Genomic DNA, 25,000 nt, shown 5'->3' with positions numbered 1-25,000 from the left:
TGTAATGTTTTTGTGTGGATATAAATACTCTTTTTTTCTGCCCAGATGTTGAAAAGATGACTTAGAGTTCTCGATATTGAATCACGCTCATCAAATCACTAGCCAGCTCTCAGCCTGTACATATTCACAGCTTCACAGACAAGTTGGAAATGATGAAACTAACAAGTCCAGGGAACATCATGAATGTTTTCCCAATTAGAAGGCACACACGTCCACCGCTACACAGAATCAAATCTACCAACTCTGTGCTCCCGAATTACAAACACCAAATCTTGTTTGGATTTGTAACGAGTGTAAAAAGTTTGAAAATATTATCACAAATAAAACATTTGGGTGGCCGCCCTGGAGAGAACCCTACAGGAGACCAGGGAGAGAAACTTTCTGAGAGCTGTTTTATGTTATGCGAGTGTAGAGATTGGTACCAAATTTACTACTTTCATAAGCACCAACCAATTATGTCTTTACTACCGGGTGTCGATTTGCGTAAAATCTAACGTTCACATATTTCAATATTTTTGTTGCACGTGAAATCACGTTGATTTAGGGCTGGGCGATGTATCGAATATACTCCATATATCGCCGGTTTGTCTCTGTGCGATATAAAAAATGACTATCGCGATATTCAAGTATACGAATCTGGTAACAAATGAAGGAAGAATTAATTCCCAAGGAAAGCAGTCCATCGTCTGGGAGTTTTTTGGTTTCAAGCGGTAACATGTCGAATAGACAACCGTAATTTGTCAAGTGTGGGGCAAAAGCTTTGCTACAAAAAGTAGCATTAGCTGTTAATATGTAGCATTATTTCAAAAGTCACCCTCTAGAGAATAAAGAGTGCTTGAGGCTTTGCATGTGCCACACCCACAAAATGCCTAAGCAACCGTTTCCAGATCAACACTGTATTCAAAAAATAGTCAACAACAGAAAGAGATAACGTCCGCAGAAACCTACCACATAGCGGACATACACTATTTGATTTCCTATTATGCAGCTAATTTTTATTTGACAGTTATTGAAATATCTTGTGTGACATCATGCACAAAAGTGCACTTTATTTGTTTTAAACTATTGTAGTGGCGTTTTGTACAAAAAGTGCACTTTAATTTAGTGTTGTTTTGATATGTCATCTTAGTGACATCAAGCACAAAAGTGCACTTATAGGTTGTTTTAAAATGTCTGACAATCTTGCACTTTCTATTTTGGAAATGACATGAATTTTTGTGCCACTGCTTAATAACTGTTTAATAAATATAGTTTAGGTCAATTGACTTAGTTGTGATTTCCCTCTCTGCATGAAAGTTTAAAATGAGCATGTATTAATGCAGTATGAACAAGAATGTTTTGATGTAGACACATCGAATCATTATACTGCTGTGATTATATGCATCAAGTGTTCATTCAAAAATATCGAGATGCATATTGTGTATCGTGACATGGCCTGAAAATATCGAGATATTAAAAAAAGGCCATATTGCCCAGCCCTAAGTTGGTTGCAGACTGGGCCGGCACAAATAATTGACAGGCTCTATGTAATGTTGCAACTTTCCATGCCAACAAAGCAAGTATCCATCCATCCATCTTCTTCCGCTTATCCGAGGTCGGGTCGCTGGGGCAGAAGCCTAAGTAAGGAAGCCCAGACTTCCCTCTCCCCTGCCACTTCGTCTAGCTCTTACCGGGGGATTCCGAGGTGTTCCCAGGCCAGCCGGGAGACATAGTCTTCCCAACGTGTCCTGGGTCTTCCCCGTGGCCTCCTACCGGTTGGACGTGCCCTAAACACCTCCCAAGAGAGGCGTTCTGGTGGCATCCTGACCGAATGCCCCAGCCACCTCATCTGGCTCCTCTCGATGTGGAGGAGCAGCAGCTTTACTTTGAGTTCCTCCCGGATGACAGAGCTTCTCACCCTATCTCTAAGGGAGAGCCCCGCCACCCGGCGGAGGAAACTAATTTTGGCCGCTTTACACGTGATCTTATCCTTTCGGTCATGACCATAGGTGAGGATGGGAACGTAGATCGACCGGTAAACTGAGAGCTTTGCCTTACGGCTCAGCTCCTTCTTCACCACAACGGATCGGTACAACGTCCGCATTACTGAAGACGCCGCACCGATCCGCCTGTCGATCTCACAATCCAATCTTCCCCCACTCGTGAACAAGACTCCTAGGTACTTGAACTCCTCCACTTGGGGCAGGGTGTCCTCCCCAACCCGGAGATGGCACTCCACCCTTTTCCGGGCGAGAACCATGGACTCGGACTTCGAAGTGCTGATTCTCATTCCGGTCGCTTCACACTGGGCTGCGAACCGATCCAGTCAGAGCTGAAGATCCTGGCCAGATGAAGCCATCAGGACCACATCATCTGCAAAAAGCAGAGACCTAATCCCGCAGCCACCAAACCGGAACCCCTCAACGCCTTGACTGCGCCTAGAAATTCTGTCCATAAAAGTTATGAACAGAATTGGTGACAAAGGACAGCCTTGGCAGAGTCCAACCCTCACTGGAAACGTGTCCGACTTACTGCCGGCAATGCGGACCAAGCTCTGGCACTGATCGTACGGGGAGCGGACCGCCACAATAAGACAGTCCGATACCACATACTTTCTGAGCACTCCCCACAGGACTTCCCGAGGGACACGGTCGAATGCCTTCTCCAAGTCCACAAAGCACATGTAGACTGGTTGGGCAAACTCCAGTATGATTTAATTTTTAAAAATATGTTGGTTTTGCGAAGGACATGTTTCTGCGTTAGTTGTTTGCATGTTCTCACCGTGACTGCGTGGGTTCCCACCGGGTACTCCGGCTTCCTCCCACCTCCAAAAACATGCACCTGGGGATAGGTTGATTGGCAACACTAAATTGGCCTTAGAGTGTGAATGTGAGTGTGAATGTTGTCTGTCTATCTGTGTTGGCCCTGTGATGAGGTGGCGACTTGTCCAGCGTGTACCCCGCCTACTGCCCGAATGCAGCTGAAATAGGCTCCAGCGAACCCAAAAGTGACAAGCAAGCGGTAGAAAATGAATTGTAACGACCTGTAAATTCTACTATATAACCCCTGCAAATGAGTGTACAGAAGAAGTCCAAACAAATCTAAGAAGAACTGGACAACACATTTATCTTCATCAGCTCACCTCATTGTTAAATATTAACAATTTCCCTTGGGGATCAGCAACGTTTGTTGGTCTACACACGGAAGTACCAAAAATTGGTACCGTTGAGTATCTGTATCGATTCCCATTTATTGGAAATCAGTACCGTATCGATTAGGTACCCATCACTACAGTATGTGACTTTGTGTATTTTTCTTTGATGTCTGTCTCAAGGTGGGAGCTTAGCCCGGGTGGTGACGGTGTCTCCAAGCCCGTTGATTCGCGTGGAGGGTCAGCCAATCTCCATCAGGTGTGATGTCAATGACTACACGGGGCCACGAGAGCAGGTGGGTACCATGCACCACGTATCAGGGCAACTGTTTGTATTTTGCCTTTATTGACCTGTGGCTCTCCTCCGCCGTCATCAAGGACTTTGAGTGGATGATGTCTCGGGAGGCGAGCGTGCAGCGCATAAAGATCATCTCCACCTTTGACGGCAGCTACTCCGACCAGTCGCATTCCAAACGCGTGGCGTCAGGTGATATCTCCATTATGCGTCTCCAGGACAACGTGGTGGAGCTCAAGATAGCGGAGGCCAAGTCGCAAGACGCCGGCTTGTACTGCTGCCAAACGCCAAGCACTGACTCGGTCATAAGTGGGACCTACGAGGCTAACGTCCAACTCATTGGTATGGGTGAGGTGTGTGTGCTTGCGTGTGTGTTGTAATTAGTAAAGCGTTTGACCAGACGAGCTAATTTTTGTGTGTGTGTGTGTATCTGCCTACGGTTCATTTAACAGCCGGTGCCATGACTTAGCAATGCTCTACTAAACATGTTTAAACCCCACCACACATACATTCACAAACACTTTAGACAGTTTCTGGTTCATATTTTGGCTTTCAAGTCCATGCACACACTTCATACAAATGTCAGGTAGGCACTCTTGGCTAAGAATGATACAGGAACTCCAGGAAATTTTATCAGCTTAGATCAGGGGTCACCAACACTGTGCCCGCGGGCACCAGGTCGCCCGTAAGGACCAGATGAGTCGCCCGCTGGCCTGTTCTAAAAATAGCTAAAATAGCAGCACTTACCAGTGAGCTGCCTCTATTTTTTAAATTGTATTTATTTCCGAGCAAGCTGGTCTCGCTTTGCTCGACATTTTTAATTCTAAGAAACAAAACTCAAATAGAATTTGAAAATCCAAGAAAATATTGTAAAGGCTTGGTCTTCACTTGTTTAAATAAATTCATTTATTTTTTTACTTTGCTTCTTATAACTTTCAGAAAGACAATTTTTGAAAAAAATACCACCTTAAAAATGATTTTAGGATTTTTAAACACATATACCTTTTTACCTTTTACATTCCTTCCTCTTCTTTCCTGACAATTTAAATCAATGTTCAAGTAAATTTATTTTTTCTTATTGTAAAGAATAATAAATACATTTTAATTTAATTCTTCATTTTAACTTCAATTTTTTCCACAAAGAATATTTGTGAAATATTTCTTCAGACTTAATATGATTTAAAATTCAAAAAAAATATTCTGGCAAATCTGTAGAATCAAAATTAAATCTTATTTCAAAGTCTTATGAATTTCTTTTAAAATTTTTGTTCATGAAAATCTAGAAGAAATATTATTTGTTTTCGTTAAAAATATAGCTTGATTTGTTATATACTCTAACAAAGTGCAGATTGGATTTTAACCTATTTAAAACATGTCATCAACACTCTAAAAATAATCTTAATCAGGAAAAATTACTAATGATGTTTCATAAATAATTTTTTTAATTTTTTCAAAAAGATTCAAATTAGCTAGTTTTTGTCTTCTTTTTTTCGGTTGAATTTTGAATTTTAAAGATTCGAAATTGAAGACAAACTGTTTCAAAATTGAATTTTCTTTTTTTTCTCGTGTTGTCTTCTCTTTAAAACCGTTCAATTAAGTGTTTCTTTCATCATTTATTCTCTACAAAAAACCTTCCGTAGAAGAAAAAAAAATGTATGACGGAATGACAGACAGAAATACCCATTTTTTTTTTTTTTATATTTGTCTGTTTCTATATACATTTATTGTGAGAAATCATTAAGATGATCAGTGTTTCCACAAAGATAAATATCATTAATTATTAATAATAACAGAGTTAAAGGTAAATTGAGTAAATTGGCTATTTCTGGCAATTTATTTAAGTGTGTATCAAACTGGTAGCCCTTCGCATTAATCAGTACCCAAAAAGTAGCTCTTGCTTTCAAAAAGGTTGGTGACCCCTGGCTTAGATGTACACTTCAGTACAGTAAGCATTTTTCTCCCAAAGTCATGGAATGGATCTCTTTATTGTCACTTTTCAGTATATTCGAATGTCACCACTCCCCAAATAGGACTAGTTTTTCACCAAACCAGCTTGAAAAATCTTTATTTCACCAAAAGTGGCAAAAAATTAATGATTGGCAGAGATTTAAATTAACATTTAAAAAAATAGTTCTGGCTGCTGCGATGAGGTGGCGACTTGTCCAGGGTGTACCCCGCCTTCCGCCCGATTGTAGCTGAGATAGGTGCCAGCGACCCCAAAAGGGAATAAGCGGCAGAAAATGGATGGATAGATGAGATTGCCTGTTACTCATACCGATACCGTTCACATGTACGGTATACCGGTATTAGTATAGTACCGCGATACTAATGAATCATATTCGGTACTATACCGCCTCTAAAAAGTACCGGTCCCGCACCATCTTGCGCCCCCGTCATCGTCACGTTGTGTAATTACTGGCTTACGAGCAGAGGATGATGTTCGGTAGCGCACAATCACAGAGTACTTACAAGCAGACAATGCGTGTAGACAGAAAAGGGAGAATAGATGCATTTTGGCTTAAAAACTAACAATAAAGGTGATGTTATAACACTGAAACGCACACAGGAAGAGGTGCTTTCAGACATGGCTAGCTAGCTAGCGGCTAACGTCCATCCGCCGTCGGCAGTGTTTTGGCTACTTCTAAATCAGTAATCCTCGCCTCCATGGCGACAAAGTACATTTCTTACAAGTATCATCCCTGCAGGACGAGGAATAGCTAAACATGCTTCACTACACAGTGTAGATAGATACCGTAGATATATAGATAGATAGTACTTTATTGATTCCTTCAAGAAAATCAAAAAGCGTAGCTCACTGCCGTCAAAATGTAAACAAACGCCACGGGTGGATCTACACCTGACATCCACTGTAATGATACCAAGTACAATAGCGTATCTAGTCTACACTACTATGATTACGTCAATATTTTTTGGCATTACCGTTTTTTTTAAAATTCGTATTATGTTTATAAACTCAGGAAATATGTCCCTGGACACATGAGGACTTTGAATATGACCAATGTATGATCCTGTAACGACTTGGTATCTGATTGATTCCCAAATTTGTGGTATCATCCAAAACTAATTTAATGTATCCAAAGAACAGAAGACTAAGTGATTAATACATTTCAACAGAAGTGTAAATAGAACATGTTAAAGGAGAAAGTAAGCAGATAATAACAGTAAATGAACAGGTAGATTAATAATCAATTTTCTACCACGTGTCCTTAATAATTTTGACAAAATAATAGAATGGAAAATGACACAATATGTTACTGCATACTGTACGTCAGCAGACTAGAGATGCGCGGTTTGCGGTCTCATCCGCGGAGTCCGCGGATAAACCGCGGGTCGGGCAGGTGACGTGATGAAAAAATAGATTTTAATTAGATTTGGGCGGGTGGCGGTTGAACCATCTGGAAATATTTGATAAACATGGTTCTGGGATCGGTGTCCTTTGCCATTTTAAGAGCCATTTAAGACCCGTGTCACAAAGCGAAGAAGACAATAGGAGACACTAATATTCTCTAGAATGACTGCCGGCAGTCACCCAGTTAATGAGTACTGGGCGTGCTATGGAGCCATTGCCTTTGACGCCTTCTACAGCATGTGCGAACTGCTTGTCAGTCCAGCATCATGTTGTGTGTGGCTTCAGCAGCAACACGCACACGACTGTAAGGCATACTGGGTGACACAGAGTACACTAATGGTTGTGATATAAACAATTTTAACACTCTTAGTAATATGCGCCTCGCTGTGAAGCCACACCAAACAAGATTGACAAACACATTTCGGGAGAACATCCTCCCAGTAACACAACATAAACGCAACACATCAAATACCCAGAATCCTTTGCATCCATGACATTCCCTGACTATTTTATACACCCCGCTTGCAGGGATGTATAAAATTTATAACAAACTTGCAATAAAGTTAAAATAAAGCCAATAATTTGTTGTTAAAATAATAATAAGTTGTTAAAATAAAGCCAATAATGCCATTTTTTGTGGTCCCTTTTATTCATAATAGCACTGAATAGTATCGAAATAATTTTGGGACAAGTACCAAAATATTGGTATCGGGACAACACTACTTCAGTATTAACTGTAAATTGTTCAATGTGTTTATTGTGAATGCGAGTAGCTGTGTTTCCATTACCCCTAGAAATGCGCAAAACCTAAATATCGCACTAAGAAACTGGTAATGGAAACACCCATATTTCTAAAAACATTTTTATGCCCTCATGAGGTAGTTTTCCCAGATGTTTCGGTTGAAGTGTGTCGCAAAAGAATAATGGGAGAACTTTTTCCATGGCACCTAAACAAAGGATGTTCTGTGTCTGTTATTTACTCGCTCACGGTTCTCTCCCAAAAATCCCTTATTAGTGACTGCTGCCACACGTTGCCTTTTTGAGCGATCACCCGCTGCCTTCGTCTTCCGTTGAAAATCACGGCAACAGCTGTGGTTGCAGTTGTAATCACAGCTCCAAAACCATGGAATGTCAAAGCATCCATTTTCCACAAAGTAGAGTCTCACAGGTAGAGATTTTACGAGAATTACGGCCCATGATGCAAATGGAAATGTATTTTGTCCAAATCTGTACAAATATCGCTTTAATTTTGCCAAAAACTGCAATGGAAACCCAGCTACTGACCGTATAACAATATAAGCACAACGATTCAACTGGTTCCTTATTGTCTTTTATTACATACAATTGTTTGAGCAAAACAAAGCCAATAGTACATAAAAACTAAGCTAAATCCCTAACTGCCGCACTGTAGCTCATTAAAATCAGTTTTGCCATCAAAGTCCTTTGTGTCCAGGGAATTCCTCCCTGAATTTGTAAACATTACCAAAACACCCAAAAATATATATATATTGAGAAAACTAAAATATTTATTGACCGTATTTTTCAGACTATTAGTTGCTCCGAAGTATAAGTCGCACCTGCCGAAAATGCATAATAAAGAAGGGAAAAAACATATATAAGTTGCACTGGTGTATACAGTTGTGATCAAAATTATTCAACCCCCACACAATTTTGGTGTTTTAGCAAGTTGGACATTTAATCCGTATTTTGTTTATAGTCATATCAAATAAAGATGCATTAAATAGACAAATGCAACTTGAATTACCTTATATTTTGTAACATACCAAACAGTGTCATTTCTCTTAATATCTCATTGACAAAATTACTCAACCACTTGAAGATCATAACTCTTAAGAACAGAATTTGAATAAGGTCTTTTCAATCAGGTGCTGAAAACACCTGTAGATGTGATTAGAACCATAACGAGCAACAATTAAACTGATTGAACAAGACTGTGACGCTGAGCTTCTTGTAGATGGTCAATGGTGTATTTGCAACATGGTGAAGTCCAGGGAGTGGTCAAAGAAGTCAAGAGAGGAGGTAATTTCTCTTCATAAGAAAGGATATGGATATAAGAAAATAGCAAAGACATTACACATTTCAAGAGACCCAGTTGGGAGCATGATTCGCAAGTTTAAAGCTAAAGGCACAGTGGAAACACTACCTGGGTGTGGTAGAAAGAGGATGTTGTCCGGTATTTGAAGCGTACAGTGGTGAAAAACCCCCGGGTAACAGCTGAGGAACTACAACAGGACATTGCAGAGGGGGGAACGCAGGTTTCGTCCCAGACAATAAGGCGCGCACTACGAGATGAAGGCCTCCATGCCAGAACTCCCAGGCGCACACCACTTCTGACTACCAGGCACAAGAAAAAAGACTCCAGTATGCCAAAAATCATCTGGACAAACCCTAAACGTTTTGGGAAACTGTTCTATGGAGTAATGAGACAAAACTGGAACTCTTTGGGCCTATGAATCAACGTTCTGTCTGGAGGAGAAAAAATGAAGCTTACAAAGAGAAGAACACCTTGCCTACTGTTAAGCATGGTGGGGGGTCAATAATGCTCTGGGGCTGTTTCTCTGCCTCAGGTACCGGGAATCTCCAGCGCGTTCAAGGCATTATGAATTCTATTTCTTACCAGGATATATTAGCTGCAAATGTCATGAAGTCAGTGACGAAGCTGAGGCTTGGGAGACGTTGGACCTTCCAACAGGACAACAATCCCAAGCACACCTCCAAATCAACATCAGAGTGGTTGCAGAAGAAGGGCTGGAAGACTCTGGAGTGGCCTTCACAGTCGCCAGACCTAAATCCTATAGAAAACCTGTGGTGGGACTTGAAGAAGGCAGTTGCAGCACGCAAGCCCAAGAATATAAATGAACTGGAGGCCTTTGCCCAAGAGGAATGGGCTAAAATACCTGTAGATGGTTGCAAGAAGCTTGTGTCCGGTTATGTATCACCTTTGAAGGATGTCATTGCTGCCAAAGGGTGTTCTACTAAGTACTAAAGATGCATGTAACTAGGGGGTTGAATCATTTTGTCAATGAGATATTAAAAAAAATGTCCTTTTTGGTATTTTGTAAAATACAGTGTTACAATTTAAGTTGCATTTGTCTATTTGACACATCTTTATTTGATATGACTACAAAAACAAAATACGGAATAAATGTCCAACTTGCTAAAACACCAAAATTGTGTGGGGGTTGAATAATTTTGATCCCAACTGTAAGTTGCATTTTTGGGGGAAATTTAGTTGATAAAACCCAACACCAAGAATAGACATTTGAAAGACAATTTAAAATAAATAAAGAATAGTGAACAAGAGGCTGAATAAGTGTACGTTATATGACGCATAAATAACCAACTGAGAATGTGCTTGGTATGTTAATGTAACATATTATGGTAAGAGTCATTCAAATAACTAGAACATATAGAACATGCTGTACGTTTACCAAACAATCCGTCACTCCTAATCGCTAAATCCCATGAAATCTTACACGTCTATGAGATTACGTGAATGAGCTAAATATTATTTGATATTTTATGGTAATGTGTTAATAATTTCACACATAGTCGCTCCGGAGTATAAGTCGCACACGTGGCCAAACTATGAAAAAAAACTGCGATTTATAGTCCGAAAAATACGGTAATCACTCTAGTATTTATTATATCCTGACATTACCCTTGGTTTCGACTCTACCAATTTACGGATCGGTTTTGTACAGGCTGCGACAATGCTGACACATCAACAGTTGTTGTTATATTATCCTCTCGTTGGACTCTTATTAATATACTTGTTAAATTCATGTAAATACCTGCTTACTCTCTGCTGTAACACGCTTCCTTCTACACTTCTGAAACATTACTAGGCACTAGTGTTGTCCCGATACCAATATTTTGGTACCGGTACCAAAATATTTCGGTACTTTTCTTAAAAAAAAAAAAAAGGGGCCCACAAAAAATCCATTATTGGCTGTTTTTTTAAACATAAAATCTTAGGGTACATTAAACATATGTTTCTTTTTGAAAAATGGTCCTTAAATAAAATAGTGAACTTACAAGATAACTTGTCTTTTAGTAGTAAGTAAACAAACAACTCCTAATTTAGCTGCTGACATATGCAGTTACATCTTGTGTAATTTATCATTCTATTGTTTTGTCAACATTATTATGGACAAGTCGTAGAAAATTTATTTTTTAATCTACTTGTTCATTTACTGTTAATATCTGCTTTATTTTCTGTTTTAGCATGTTCTGTTAAAATGTAATAATCACTTATTCTTCGGTTGTTTGGATACGTTACATTAGTTTTGGATGATACCACAAATTTGGGTATTAATCCGATACTAAGTAGTTACAGGATCATACATTGGTCATATTCAAAGTCCTCATGTTTCCAGGGACATATTTCCTGAGTTTATAAACATAATATAATTTGTATTTATTTTTTTAAAACGAATTTGCGATGCTAAAAACTATTGATGTAATCATAGTAGTATCAACTAGATACACTCCAGTACTTGGTATCATCACAGTGGATGTTAGGTGGAGATCCACCAATGGCGTTTTCTTTATATTGCAGCTGCAAGGAATTCTGGGAATTTGTTCTGTAGTGTTTGTTGTATTGCAGTGCAAATATTGTCCCACAATGTGTTTGTCATTGTAGTTTAGTGTGGTTTCACTGTATGACACATATTTATGACAGTGTTGGCATTGATCATGCAGCCACCTTTTAGTGTGACATGTATGGCTGTTTAAGTATGCCCCTCATTCACACGTGATTAGTGTAATCAAAGTTATGATGGTCACCACAATGGCTAATGATTGGACATATTGAAATCTTGTGTTGATTTTGTCAACTGTAGACACGTTTTCTCTCATCCACTATCATGGCTATGGTGTGTAGTGAAGCAGGTAAAGCTATCAGAGTCCTTCAAGGCTGATACTTGATTTGTCTCCATGGAAACGGGGATTAATGATATTGAAGTAGTTACAACAGTGCTGACTGCGGACAGACATTTGCCGCTAGCTAGCGAGCCATCTCTTAAAGCAACTCTTCCTGAGGGCGTTCTGCATGACGGGCGGGGGACCGGTACTTTTTAGAGGCGGTATAGTACCGAATATGATTGATTAGTATCAAAGTACTATGCCATACCACACTACTAGGCGCTCATTTCTTCTGCTTTTTTTTTTTAACCTAGTTTAGCGTCTATCTTGGCTAGGAAGCCGACTCCTGCTTCATCTCGGTGTGTAACATGTTTAGCCTTGTTCACATACTTGATAATGATACTTAAAATACCAATAAATGCAGTTTATTTGCCGCAACGGTGGTGATTATTATTATGTCAGAGGAGCGTTTCTACACTGAGTATGGAAATAATAGCTTTTCAGCCGGCAGACAAAAAACTAATATTAGCCTAGAAGGGATTAGCGTTTGTGATTTGCATTGAAAGACATTAATCGGCAATGGCGATCACATACTTTTTCACGAAAATCGTACGATACTGAGTGATAGCCGATCGATCAGCACATCGTTAATCCAATTTTTGAGTTAAGGCACATTTTTTTCATTGAAACAATCCAAAGGCACTTCACCAGCAGAAATAATTAAAAAATGTAACTCAGTAGACAATAAAAAGTTGTCGCAATTGTTGGATATGACTTTAAACCAGCCCCTGCGATGAGGTAGCGACTTGTCCAGGGTGTACATCGCCTTCTGCCGGATTGTAGCTGAGATAGGCACCAGCGCCCCCCCGCGACCCCAAAGGGAATAAGCTTTAGAAAATGGATGGATGGATGGATGGACTTTAAACCATAACCAACCATGCATCAATATAGCTCTTGTCTCAAAGTACGTGTACTGTCATGACCTGTCTCATGCCGTGACTTATTTTGAGTTTTTTGGTGTTTTCCCATGCGTGGTGTTTTAGTTCTCGTCTTGCACTCCTATTTTGGTGGCTTTTCCTCTCTTGTTGGTATTTTCCTGCAGCTGTTTCATGTCTTCCTGGAATGCTATTCCCCGCACCGGATTAGTTTTGGCAATCTAGACTACTTAAATTGTGCGTACCCTATCCCTCTTTGTGGGGACATTGTTGATTGTCACATCATGTACGGATGTACTTTGTGGACGCCGTCTGCTCCACACGCTGTGAGTCTTTGCTGTCGTCCAGCATTCTGTTTTTGCTTACTTTGCAGTCAGTTCAGTTTGTTTCGTTTTGCATAGCCATTGATAAATTTCAATGCCTTTTCTTAGCGGCACTCGCCTTTTGTTTATTTTTGGTTTAAGCACTAGACACCTTTTTACCTGCACGCTGCCCCCCCGCTGTTGTCTGCCTATTGTGATCATGACAAACCATGTTCCCGACATCCACAAAGCAATTACTTACTGATATGGAAGAGTATGACACTGTTACTCTGCCAAGCTCTAGACAGCACAGACACTTTACAACGACACATTATTTGCGGATTATAATTACTGGTTTGCAAAAAATGTTTTAACCAAAATAGGTGAAATTACATAAGCGCCCATGGCACACCAGACTGTATCTCACGGTGGTTGAAAAACACTGCCTTAATCAATATGGTTGATTTTATGGGAATCGGTTTTCTGACACTCTGCCAGCTTAATCCTGCGTAACGCTGTCTATTTTCTGAAAAAAGATTTTCATCTGAGTTTAATTAGGTTTCTGGCCTGCGGTTACCCAAACTCCCTGAATATTTGAGCACTGTTGGTGTGATTGAACTGTTATCCTCAACCCAAACATACAGAAAGAAAGGGATCCATATTTGGCTGTTCCTATGCATATTTGACACAAAAAGTGCTGTTATCTGATAGCCAGGTAATGTGCCGTCATGTTCAGCTGTTCCCCAGCACGGCACCCCAGACACCTTGTTAAATATAGACCAGAATTAACTTGGTGGCAGCCTGTGCGAGTACGTGCGCATGTACACTTTGCTGCGAACAAGGCAAAGCATATTCATGTGTGTGTGAGGGAGACACTCAGTTGTTCACTGAAATGAGTTGGATTTGCCGCCGCAGGGTGTGTACCAGTCGAGACTTGTGCACTGCACGTCATAGTTGCACGTACATTCACACACACACACATACACACACGGTCTCTCTGCGCACTGAGGGTGTTTGGTTATGTAAGAAATGAGTGAAGTAGAGGTCGCTGCGGGTTTGAAATCTCAGTTCAGGCTAATTTTAATTGATAGTGCAAAACGTAGATTATTTTTTTCCGCCTTGGCTATCTGTCGTCCATGTTCACATCATAGCCACCCTGACCACAACTCGCTCTTGAATGTAGTATCCCAAAATTTGTTCTCAGAGTATGCAACTTACTTTGTTGGTCCTTATTGATTACTACCTTCTAACTAATATGGGTCAAAAACTACATTTAGGGCTTTTTCACACTCTAGGTCAGGGGTCGGCAACCCAAAATGTTGAAAGAGCCATATTGGAGCAAAAATAAAAGTAAAAAATCTCTCTGGAGCCGCAAAAAATTTAAAGTTTTATATAAGTGTTATAATGAAGGCAACACATGATGTACAGTAAGTGTTTATATTAGCCTACTATCAAAGGCTGACACAAATCTTTGTTGACAGAAATGTTGGGTAACACTTTAGTATGGGGAACATATTCACCATTAATTAGTTGCTTTTTAACATGCAAATTAGTAACATATTTGCTCTTAATTTGTCATTTTTAAGTACTTATTAATGCATTATTCTGCATGGTCTTATTATACAACCAGTAAGCCATTAACTACCATATTTTTCTGACTATAAATCGCAGTTTTTTCTCATAGTTTGGCCAGGGGTGCGACATATAGTCCGAGCGATTTATATGTAAAATGATAAACACATTACCGTAAAATATCAATATTATTTATCTCATTCGCGGAAGAGACGAAGAAAATGTCAGCAATCGTCACACACACGTCAGCAATCGTCACGTACACGTCAACCAATAAGAATTCGGCGGGGGAGGGTCATGGCAGAATTGCATCGTGGGTCATGGAATGCTAACTGCTATATGCTATGTGCTACTGCCGTAGCTATTACAATGGCAAATTTCATTGTTGGCGGTAACTTATAAAAACTGAGAAGGGCTGAACAAAAATGGCACCAAAAAGGAAATCATGTATTGCAGATTACAAAATATCAAATAATATTATATATCTCATTTGCGGAAGAGATGAAGAAAATGTCAGCAATCGTCACATACACGTCAACCAATAAGAATTCAGCGTGGGAGGGTCATGGCAGAAGTGCATTTTGGGTCATGGAATTGTAACTGCTATATGCTATATGCTACCGCCGTAGCTATTACAATGGGTCATTTCAACGTTGCCGGTAACTTCTAAAAATTGAGAATGGCTGAACAAAAATTGGACCGAAAAGGAAATCATGTACTGCAGAATACAAGCTGGACGTAGTGAAATATGCAGCATAAAACGACAAGAGGAAGCGGCGCATACCTTTTTAGAGTTGGCAGAGTTGTTTAGAAGCGACATCGAGGTATAAGAATTCATCGGATTTATCAATTAGGAGTGACAGATTGTTTGGTAAACGTATAGCATGTTCTATATGTTATAGTTATTTGAATGACTCTTACCATAATATGTTACGTTAACATATTATGGTAATGCGACTTATACTCCAGTGCGACGTATATATGTTTTTTTCCTTCTTTATTATGCATTTTCGGCAGGTGCGACGTATACTCCGGAGCAACTTGGTGTCTGAAAACAGTCTTCCCTCAATAACCTCAGGTTTTTTGCTTATTAGTAATTTTAACCCTAACCCTAACCCTTATATGTTCCCCTAGTGTCCAAATAACTCTAAATTAAGTCTTTGTTACTTATAATATATTCCGCATACTTAAGTATTGCCAAATGTTGTATTTTATTTTGTATTCTACACATTTTTGCAACATTAGAAACCATTAGTAAAGTAGAGGCTACTCACAGGATGAGATAACTTCTGGAAATTACTGGCTCAGAATGGCCAAAAGTATAGATGTGTGTGTCCAAGTTTAAGGAAACGGCAGGCTGTCTTCTTCTAATGGATTTATTACAATCAGTGTTAGCTGGGTTACGTTGAGATGAGAAATGCAGCCAATATTACATACAGATAATGTGTCATAACACATGCATATATAAGTTGAATACAAAGAGTACACAAGTGAAATAAATTAAATAAGTTCAAATATACCTACAAACAAGGCATAATGATGCAATATGTGCATATAGCTAGCCTAAATAGCATGTTAGCATCGATTAGCTTGCAGTCATGGATTGATCAAATATGCGTGAAAAGCCATCCATCTATCTTTTTCTGCTTATCTGAGGTCGGGTCGCGGGGGCAGCAGCCTAAGCAGGGAAGCCCAGACTTCCCTCCCCCCAGCCCCTTCGTCCAGCTCTTCCCGGGGGATCCCGAAGCGTTTCCAGGCCAGCCGGGAGACATAGTCTTGAAAAGCACTCCAGCAAATCAATAAAATCAACGAAGTTCATCTTTATGCATTCACGCACAGCATAAAACATTTGGTGGACAAAATGAGACAAAGAAGGAATGGCATAAAACACGTATTTCTGTGGCAGCGTCAGAAGAAAGTTGTACATGTAAACAAACTACGATGACTTCAAGGATTGCTGAAATTAGTAGTACAAAACGGTGCTTGCCAAATATTCTCATTGGTGAAGCATGTATAACATAAAATGTGGGATTTCTATCAATTAGGAAGGTTTGTGTCATGTTTTCTCGCCTGCAGAAAATATATTGAAATAAAAAATATTTTTATCTCTTCATCTTTTTCCATTTTCACACATTTCTGAAAGAGGTCCCGGAAACCACTAGGGTGGCGCTAAAAAAACGCTTGCGGGTTGCTTGCCCCCGCTCTAGGTTTATTCAGACCTGTATCAGATTTTTTTCATGTCCGTATAATCATTGCAATTTTTCTTGTCTGACTTAGGCATTTTTCGTATGCGTCTGTGCATATAATTTGGAGGCGATGCGTCCTCAGTGTGAACACTTCCACGTTAAGGTAGCATTCAACCGACCAGAACGTCACAAAAACGTGGTAAGCATTACAATTATTCGTCAAAAAAGACGGTTACAAATGAAATAGTTGAAAACGGAGCAAAACATGTGACAATATTTTTTTTTTACTTGTGCGAAACTCCCACTAATCCTGTCACTAACTGCTCGCCCGCACACGAAGAGTGTCTTTAAGTAGACATAGGAGTGAATTATCTCGTAAAACTGTGAGGGCCAAAATACATGTCCTCTTCCTTCTTAATTTTCTACGCACAGTAATTCGGTTCAGAAAATGTTGACTTTCATTGCACAAACTCCTTGAAATTGCCACAAATGTGCCAGTACTGGGACCGACTAGAGTAGAAGCAATTTTACTTCTGTAAACACTGCAGTGCATGTGAGCTTATGTCCACATGCAGGTCAGATTGCATTCACATTAGAAATCTATATATTTTTTAAATGGCCACAATGGTTGTACGGTTTCACCGGTATTAGAAAATTTACCGCGATACTAATTAATCATGTTCTGTACTATGCCGCCTCTGAAAAGTATCGGTCCCGTACCCACCCGTCGTCGTACGTCGTGTCATTGCTGGTTTACGAGCAGAGGAAAATGATCGGCCGTGCACAATTACGGAGTACTTACAAGCAGACAATGCGTGTAGACAGAAAAGGGAGAACGGACACATTTTGGCTTAAAAACTAACAATAAAGGTAAAGTTATAACACTGAAACGCCCTCAGGAAGAGGTGCTTTAAAGGGGAACATTATCACCAAACCTATGCAAGCGTCAATATATACCTTGATGTTGCAGAAAAAAGACCATGTATTTTTTTAACCGATTTCCGAACTCTAAATGGGTTAATTTTGGCAAATTAAATGCCTTTCTGTTCATCGGTCTTTTAGCGATGACGTCAGAACGTGACGTCACCGAGGTAACACACCCGCCATATTCCTTTTCACATTACAAACACCGGGTCTCAGCTCTATTATTTTCCGTTTTTTCGACTATTTTTTGGAACCTTGGAGACATCATGCCTCGTCGGTGTGTTGTCGGAGGTTGTAACAACACTAACAGGGAGGGATTCAAGTTGCACCACTGGCAAGAAATCTGCCGCCAGACCCCCATTGAATGTACCAAAGTGTCTTCACATTTGACCGGCGATGCTAAAACAGACATGGCACAGAGATGTATGGATAACCTGCAGATGCATTTGCAACGATTAAGTCAACGAAATCACAAAGGTGAGTTTTGTTGATGTTGTTGACTTATGTGCTAATCAGACATATTTGATCACGGCATGACTGCCAGCCAATCGATGCTAACATGCTACGCTAATCGATGCTAACATGCTATTTACGCTAACTGTATGTACATTTGAAACTAGATACCCGCATTTAATGCGAAACAAACACTTACCAATCGACAGATTTAAGTTGCTCCAGTGTCACAAGATGCGTAAGTCCTGATCGTTTGGTCCGCACATTTTACCGGTGATGCTAATAAGGCAGCCATGCTATGGGCCACTTCATTAGGTACACCCATGCTATGGCTGAATAGCGTCAATAGCTATTCGCTCAATAGCTTCAATTTCTTCTTCAATTTCGTTTTCGCTATCTGCCTCCATACTCCGACCATCTGTTTCAATACATGCGTAATTTGTTGAATCGCTTAAGCTGCTGAAATCCGAGTGTGAATCCGAGCTAATGTCGCTATATCTTGCCTTGGTAACCGCCATGTTGTTTGTATTGGCAGCCCTGTATGACGTCACAGGGAAATGGATAGTGGTTTCGAAGATAGCGAAAATAAGGCACTTTAAAGCTTTATTTAGAGATATTCCGGGACCGGTAAACTTTTGAAAAAAAATTTAAAAAATACAACAAGCTACTGGGAACTGATTTTTATTGTTTTCAACCCTTTTTAAATTGTGATAATATTCCCCTTTAAGACATTGCAGCCTGGGCTAAAGTCCTAATCCTGGTCTCCATGGCAACAAATAAAGTAAGTTTCTTACAAGTATCATCCCTGCAGGACGAGGAATAGCTAAACATGCTTCACTACACACCGTAGCTCACTGGCGTCACCGCTAAGGTTCCTGAATGTAAACCAATGAAATGCGGATCCACACATGACATCCAGTGTAATGATACAGAGTACAGGAGCGGATCTAGTCGATACTACTATGATTACATCAACATTTTTTAGCGTCACAAAATCTTCTTTCGTTTTTTTAACATTTACATTATGTTTATAAACTTGAGAAAAATGTCCCTGGACACATGACGACTTTGAATACGAACAATATATGATCCTGTAATGACTGGGTATCGGATTGATACCCAAATTTGTTGTATCATCCAAAACTAATCCAAACAGCAGGAATAAGTAATTATTAAATTTTAACAGAAGTATAGATAGAACATGTTGAAAGAGAAAGTACCGGTAAGCAGATATTAACAATAAATGAACAAGTACATTAATAATTTATTTCCTACAACTTGTCCTTAAAGGCCTACTGAAACCCACTTCTACCGACCACGCAGTCTGATAGTTTATATATCAATGATGAAATATTATCATTGCAACACATGCCAATACGGCCGGTTTAGTTTACTAAATTACAATTTTAAATTTCCCACGGAGTTTCTTGTTGAAAACGCCGCGGAATGATGACGCGTGTTTGTGACGTTTCGAGTTGGAGGAGACATACTAGATCAGCACTACTAGCGGCTAGAAGTCGTCTTTTCATCGCGCAATTACACAGTAATTTGGACAGCTGTGTTGCTGAATCTTTTGCAATTTGTTCAATTAACAATGGAGACTATAAAGGACAATGTTGGTGGTGGAAAGCGGTGTATTGCAGCTGTCTTTAGCACCGAGACATAGCCGGTGTTTCTTTTTTTGTTGTGAAGCTGCGGTCTAGCGAACATGTTTCTCTACATCCACCAGCATGTTTTTGGATGGGAAAATTGTGATGTATATCTTACCGGAGACATCATTGAATTATTCGTCCTCCTGCAGTAGCTGTTTGAAAGGCAGCTGTGATTTTGGCTTCTTTCTGAGACACTGCGTGTTCACCGCAGCCATCTGACCTCAAGGTATGCCTTTACAATCTCACTTAAACACTATTAAAACAATAAGCAGATAAGGGATCTTCCAGAATTATCCTAGTAAATGTGTCTAATTACATCTGAAACGCTCACACTGCCGCCGCTCGGAGCCGTCGCTTTTTATTTTATTTTATTTTTTAAATTTTTTTCTAGTCCTTCACTATCAATATCCTCATTCACAAATCTTTCATCCTCGCTCAAATTAATGGGGAAATTGTCGCTTTCTCGGTCCGAATTGCTCTTACTGCTGTTGGCTCCCATTATAAACAATGTGAATATGTGTAGGGCCCTACAACTCGTGACGTCACGCGCACATCGTCTGCTACTTCCGGGAAAGGCAGGGCTTTTTTTATCAGCGACCAAAAGTTGAGAACTTTATCGTCTATGTTCTCTGCTAAATCCTTTCAGCAAAAATATGGCAATATCGCGAAATGATCAAGTATGACACATAGAATGGACCTGCTATCCCCGTTTAAATAAGAAAATCTAATTTCAGTAGGCCTTTAAGGAAAAACTTACAATAAGAAACATGTGTTTAATGTATCGTAAGATTTTTTTGTTTAAAAAAAAAACAATAATGCAATTTTTTGTGGTCCCCTTTATTTAGAAAAGTGCCAAAGTATCAAAATACATTTTGGTACCAGGACAACACTAATGGCCACTAAAAAGATTGACTTTGACCAAATAATCCCAATCGGACATCCGACTGTGATAGCTCTACACTGCAGGATAAAGTGGCCGAACTCGGATGTTTTCAAAAATCTGATATATTCCAAATGACTGTTTATATTGCAAGTAAAATGTAATCTTAATCAAACTACAGTATAAACGTTCAAAGGCCCCAATGAGGCTGCACCACCACTTGCATGCACAGTTCAATAAAGTGTAAACAGGGGAAGTGAACCGGAAGCTGATATGTTAAAATCAGCTACCTTTTAAATATGAAGAATTGACTTGCCATTTGTACTACAAATAAGTGATTATCCTCTTATACGTTGACTGTATTTTATTTGATATCTAAATAGTCGTTTTGAAACATAAGGAATCATTTTTTTGATGCAGCAGCGTGAATTGCTAAACACCTCTGGTAGCTTTTTTTCAAAGAAGCGGCTAATTTCTGCTGTACACCGAATTCCTTACTCCACGAGAAAGCATGGACGCCACAGATCAACGTGTTTGTGTGTTTGTGCCGTGGATATTGTGCAGAGCAGGGGTAGGGAACCTATGGCTCTAGAGCCAGATGTGGCTCTTTTGATGACTGCATCCGGCTCTCGGATAAATCTGAGCTGACATTGCTTAACAGGATAAGTAATGAATAATTACTTAATTAATAATCCACTTGTAATCACAGTGTTAAAAACAACGTTCAAAATATAAAACATTCCCATGCATTTTTATGTTCAAGAAGTTGCGTTAATGGTAAGAAGTAATTTATTTATTATTGGTTAGTGTGGGCTTGCCCTCCTGGGGGTTCTTCAGACCACCAGAGCCTGTTTTAGGGTTACAATATTGTTTTATTTTATTTTTCTTTCAGTTGCTTTACAGCAATTGTCTTTTTCTCTTTCGTCCTCACTCGCGCTCTGGCTCCAGCCCCAACTCTGTCTCTCCTCCTGGCTGCTGCTTATAACAGAGCGACAGGTGATTAGATAAAAAGGCCCAAGTGGGCCTTCTACGCACCTGTCGCTGATTTCGAGGCCGGTCCTGGCAACATCCCGCTTTGCTGCAGGCCCGAAGGCCACGCCCCCTCCACAGTTAGCTTCAGAATAACAATGTTATTACAAAGAATAAGATACTTAATATACTCTGGAAATGTTGTTCTTTCTTAAAAATGCATGTGTTTAGTTGTGTTCAGTGTTAAAAAAATATATTAAATGGCTCTTAAGGAAATACATTTTAAAATATTTGGCTTCTTGGTTCTCTCAGCCAAAAAGGTTCCCGACCCCTGGTGTAGAGGAAGTAGGCAGATAATGGAAAACAACTGCAGTTTATAATATGCTTTTACTTACAAATGACAGTTACCAGCTACAGTACATCAGAGAGAGGTTTTAAGGGTACAAATCAGGTATTTTCAATTAATTCTTTATTGTATTTGGTGTCCCAGAAGAATAGTTGGCAGTGTGTTTATCAGTATGATAGTTTAGCATGAAAAATTAAATGTTGACAAGTACAAACTCTTTTTTTTTTTTTTTAATGCAGTAGAACAGGCCTGGGCAATTATTTTACTCAGGGGGGCTAGATTTAGATAAAAAAGTGTGTCTAGGGGCCGGTATTAGGGTTGTCCCGATCTGATATTTGCCAAAAAATGCGAATTGGCAAGGCATGGGAAAATGCCGATTCAGATCCAGTTTAAAAAAAAAATAAAATCCGGTCTGTGTTTTTCAACGCACCGATTTGAATAATACATTCCACTCTTCTGCTGCGTCCTACGCTCCGTTACGCATTTTCCAGCTCACCTTCAACACATCCACAAGTCTGTGTTCTAACTGTTAAGACGGCCTTGTGAATTAAAAAATACGGTAAAAATGTCAGCTGTGTGGGATTATTTTACCCTACAAAACGAAAAAGATGAAGAGTTGGAGTGCAAAACATGCCACAATAAAGTCAAGCGTGGTGGTAAAGTTGTAAGACATTTTAATGACTCTTGAGAGTGAGAGGCTTTTTAGCGCTCATCATTGATGAACACAGGAGCAGGCTGACACCTGAGCATCTTGAAGTGCTCGTCTTCGTTAGAAAGAATCTCCCTATTATGCTTGGACTTCAATTGTTTGCCCCCCCCCTGACTGGGGAAAACAATTGAAAGGAGTGTGTAGATAGTTTTTTGTCTTCCATCCATCCATTTCCTACCGCTTATTCCCTTTTGGGGTTGCGGGGGGCGCTGGCGCCTATCTCAGCTACAATCGGGCGGAAGGCGGTGTACACCCTGGACAAGTCGCCACCTCATTTTTATTTTTTTATTTTTTTTTATTTACACTTGTTCAAGAGCAAGTTTTGATGTTGAGTTATATACATTTTATTCCACTCATGTTGTTTGTGTGTTTTGCTTTTTTAAAATAATCTTTACAGCATAATTTGCACTTTATACTGTTCACATTTTTACTGTTTAATGATGCCATTTCTGTTGTATAATTTTTTCTATTTTGTGTTTATCCTTGAATACCAACCATTGTGTATTATTCAAACTCACCTATTTCAGCTGGCTAGTTGTTATCAAGAGTACTAAAACCCTTTTCAACATTAATCTGACAACTAAGTAGGCTAAATAACTTTAAACTTTAGTACATACTCTGATAGGCCAGTATCGATATCAGATCGGATGTGCAAAAACAATATTGGTATTGGATCGGAAGTGCAAAAACCTGGATCGGGACCTCCAGAGCCGGTAGATCTGTTTTTAAGAAAACTAATATAAAACCTCGGAATAATGATTGAAAGCTAAAAACGTTATGACAGTCCGCCTTAAAACACTGAATGAGACACGCAAAATGTACATGAAAATAAAAAATGTGGGATTGACAATGTTAACTATGAATGATAAAACACTGAATATTGACAACATATTTTACAATCAACCGAAAGGCAACCAAAATGCAAGAAACATAGTGAAAAAAAACCCACCTACAATCTGAGATATCTCATAGTGACCAGAGTAAGTTTTTAGATGACCATAGTACCTAATTAGATGACCATAGTGACTAGTATATGATGCAGAGTCCAACCATTGAAAGACTTAGTATAGTTGAAGACTTCTGTTCATTAGAAAACATCACTGCACATCATAATGGCAGCTACACTTTCCATCTTAAACATCTAAAACAATTTTTTGGGAATGTCCGGCGGGCCAGATTGAAAAGCTCAACGGGCCACGTGCGGCCCCCGGGCCTTAATGTGCCCGGGTCTGCCGTAGAATAAACAGTATTAGCCTTTGTCAACACTCCCTTGATCTATTTAATTTAACGTTTTGGACGTTATGTAGTTGTAGTACAGAACATGTTCATTTAAAGATTGATTTCCAGGCAGAAATATTTTGCCGAAATTCATTTTATCATGTGTTTCTTTCAAGACACATTTAGTTCCTCATTGTTCACAGGAAGTTGGGCTCTCTTTGAAATTAAAAGTAGGACACAGGGAGCATCTCAGGCAAAAGCAGCACTTACAGTACGTATCTTAGCCTGTCTTGTTTTCCCCTATTTACTACTTTTTTTTTCCAACACAAAACAAGACATGAATCCGGTTTAACTGATCAGTGAACTAAAGAAGAAGGTCTTGTCAGCGATCTGATCGTCATCATCATCACAACTTTGTGGAAGGGAAAATTCATTGTGCTAATTAAATTGAAACTGGGTTAAAAGGTAACAAATAACATGTACAGTGAGCACAATACCACTGTTTGCAGGCTCCCTGGTTCAAGGCATAGTACTGAGAGAATTAGAGTGTGCAATACTTTGATTTGCATTTTGTCAATAAATTCAAGCTTCAGCTGAATATTAACTTCTTTTATAGATTGTTTTGGAAAGTTTGGAACTAGTGTAGGGTAAATGACGCCTCTGTGAGTGTATGGCACACTCACTAGCTGGATGGCCACTCCACTGATGCTGTGTTGGTGTTCCTCAATGGTCATTTGCCGTCTGCTGCCATCTTTTAGATATATATTTAGATCAGGGGTGTCAAACTCATTTTAGCTCAGGGGCCGCATGGAGGAAAATCTGTGCACACGCGGGCAGGACTATTATAATCATGGCATTACAATTAAAAAACAAAGACAACTTCTGATTTGTTTTCTTTGTCTCACTTTGGCCAAAAATAGAACAAACACATTCTGAAAATATTATGACAGACACATTTCGGGAGAACATCCTCCCAGTAACACACCATAAACGCAACACAACAAATACCCAGAATCCTTTGCATCCGTGATACGCCCTGAATATATTTTACACCCCCGCACCCCCAACCCCGCCCACCTTACCGACGCACAGGGGTGGGGGAGGTTGCTGCTCGCGGGGTGTATAAAATAGTCAGGGTCTGTCAGGGATGCAAAGGATTCTGGGTATATGTT

General features: G+C 39.6%; 1 protein-coding gene across 1 annotated transcript in view; it reads left to right on the top strand.

The window, feature by feature from the left end:
- ptgfrnb (prostaglandin F2 receptor inhibitor b) overlaps positions 1-25,000 on the top strand; it is a 215,015-nt gene that overhangs the window by 38,892 nt on the left and 151,123 nt on the right. Inside the window, exons 2-3 of the mRNA XM_061889699.1 lie at positions 3,314-3,426; positions 3,509-3,767. Of these exons, the coding sequence (XP_061745683.1) occupies positions 3,314-3,426; positions 3,509-3,767 (372 nt within the window). The remainder of the gene's footprint in view (positions 1-3,313; positions 3,427-3,508; positions 3,768-25,000) is intronic.

The sequence above is a fragment of the Nerophis ophidion genome, linkage group LG27, assembly GCF_033978795.1.
Source record: "Nerophis ophidion isolate RoL-2023_Sa linkage group LG27, RoL_Noph_v1.0, whole genome shotgun sequence".
NCBI lineage: Eukaryota > Metazoa > Chordata > Actinopteri > Syngnathiformes > Syngnathidae > Nerophis > Nerophis ophidion.
This window is presented reverse-complemented; position numbering and strand designations above follow the sequence as displayed.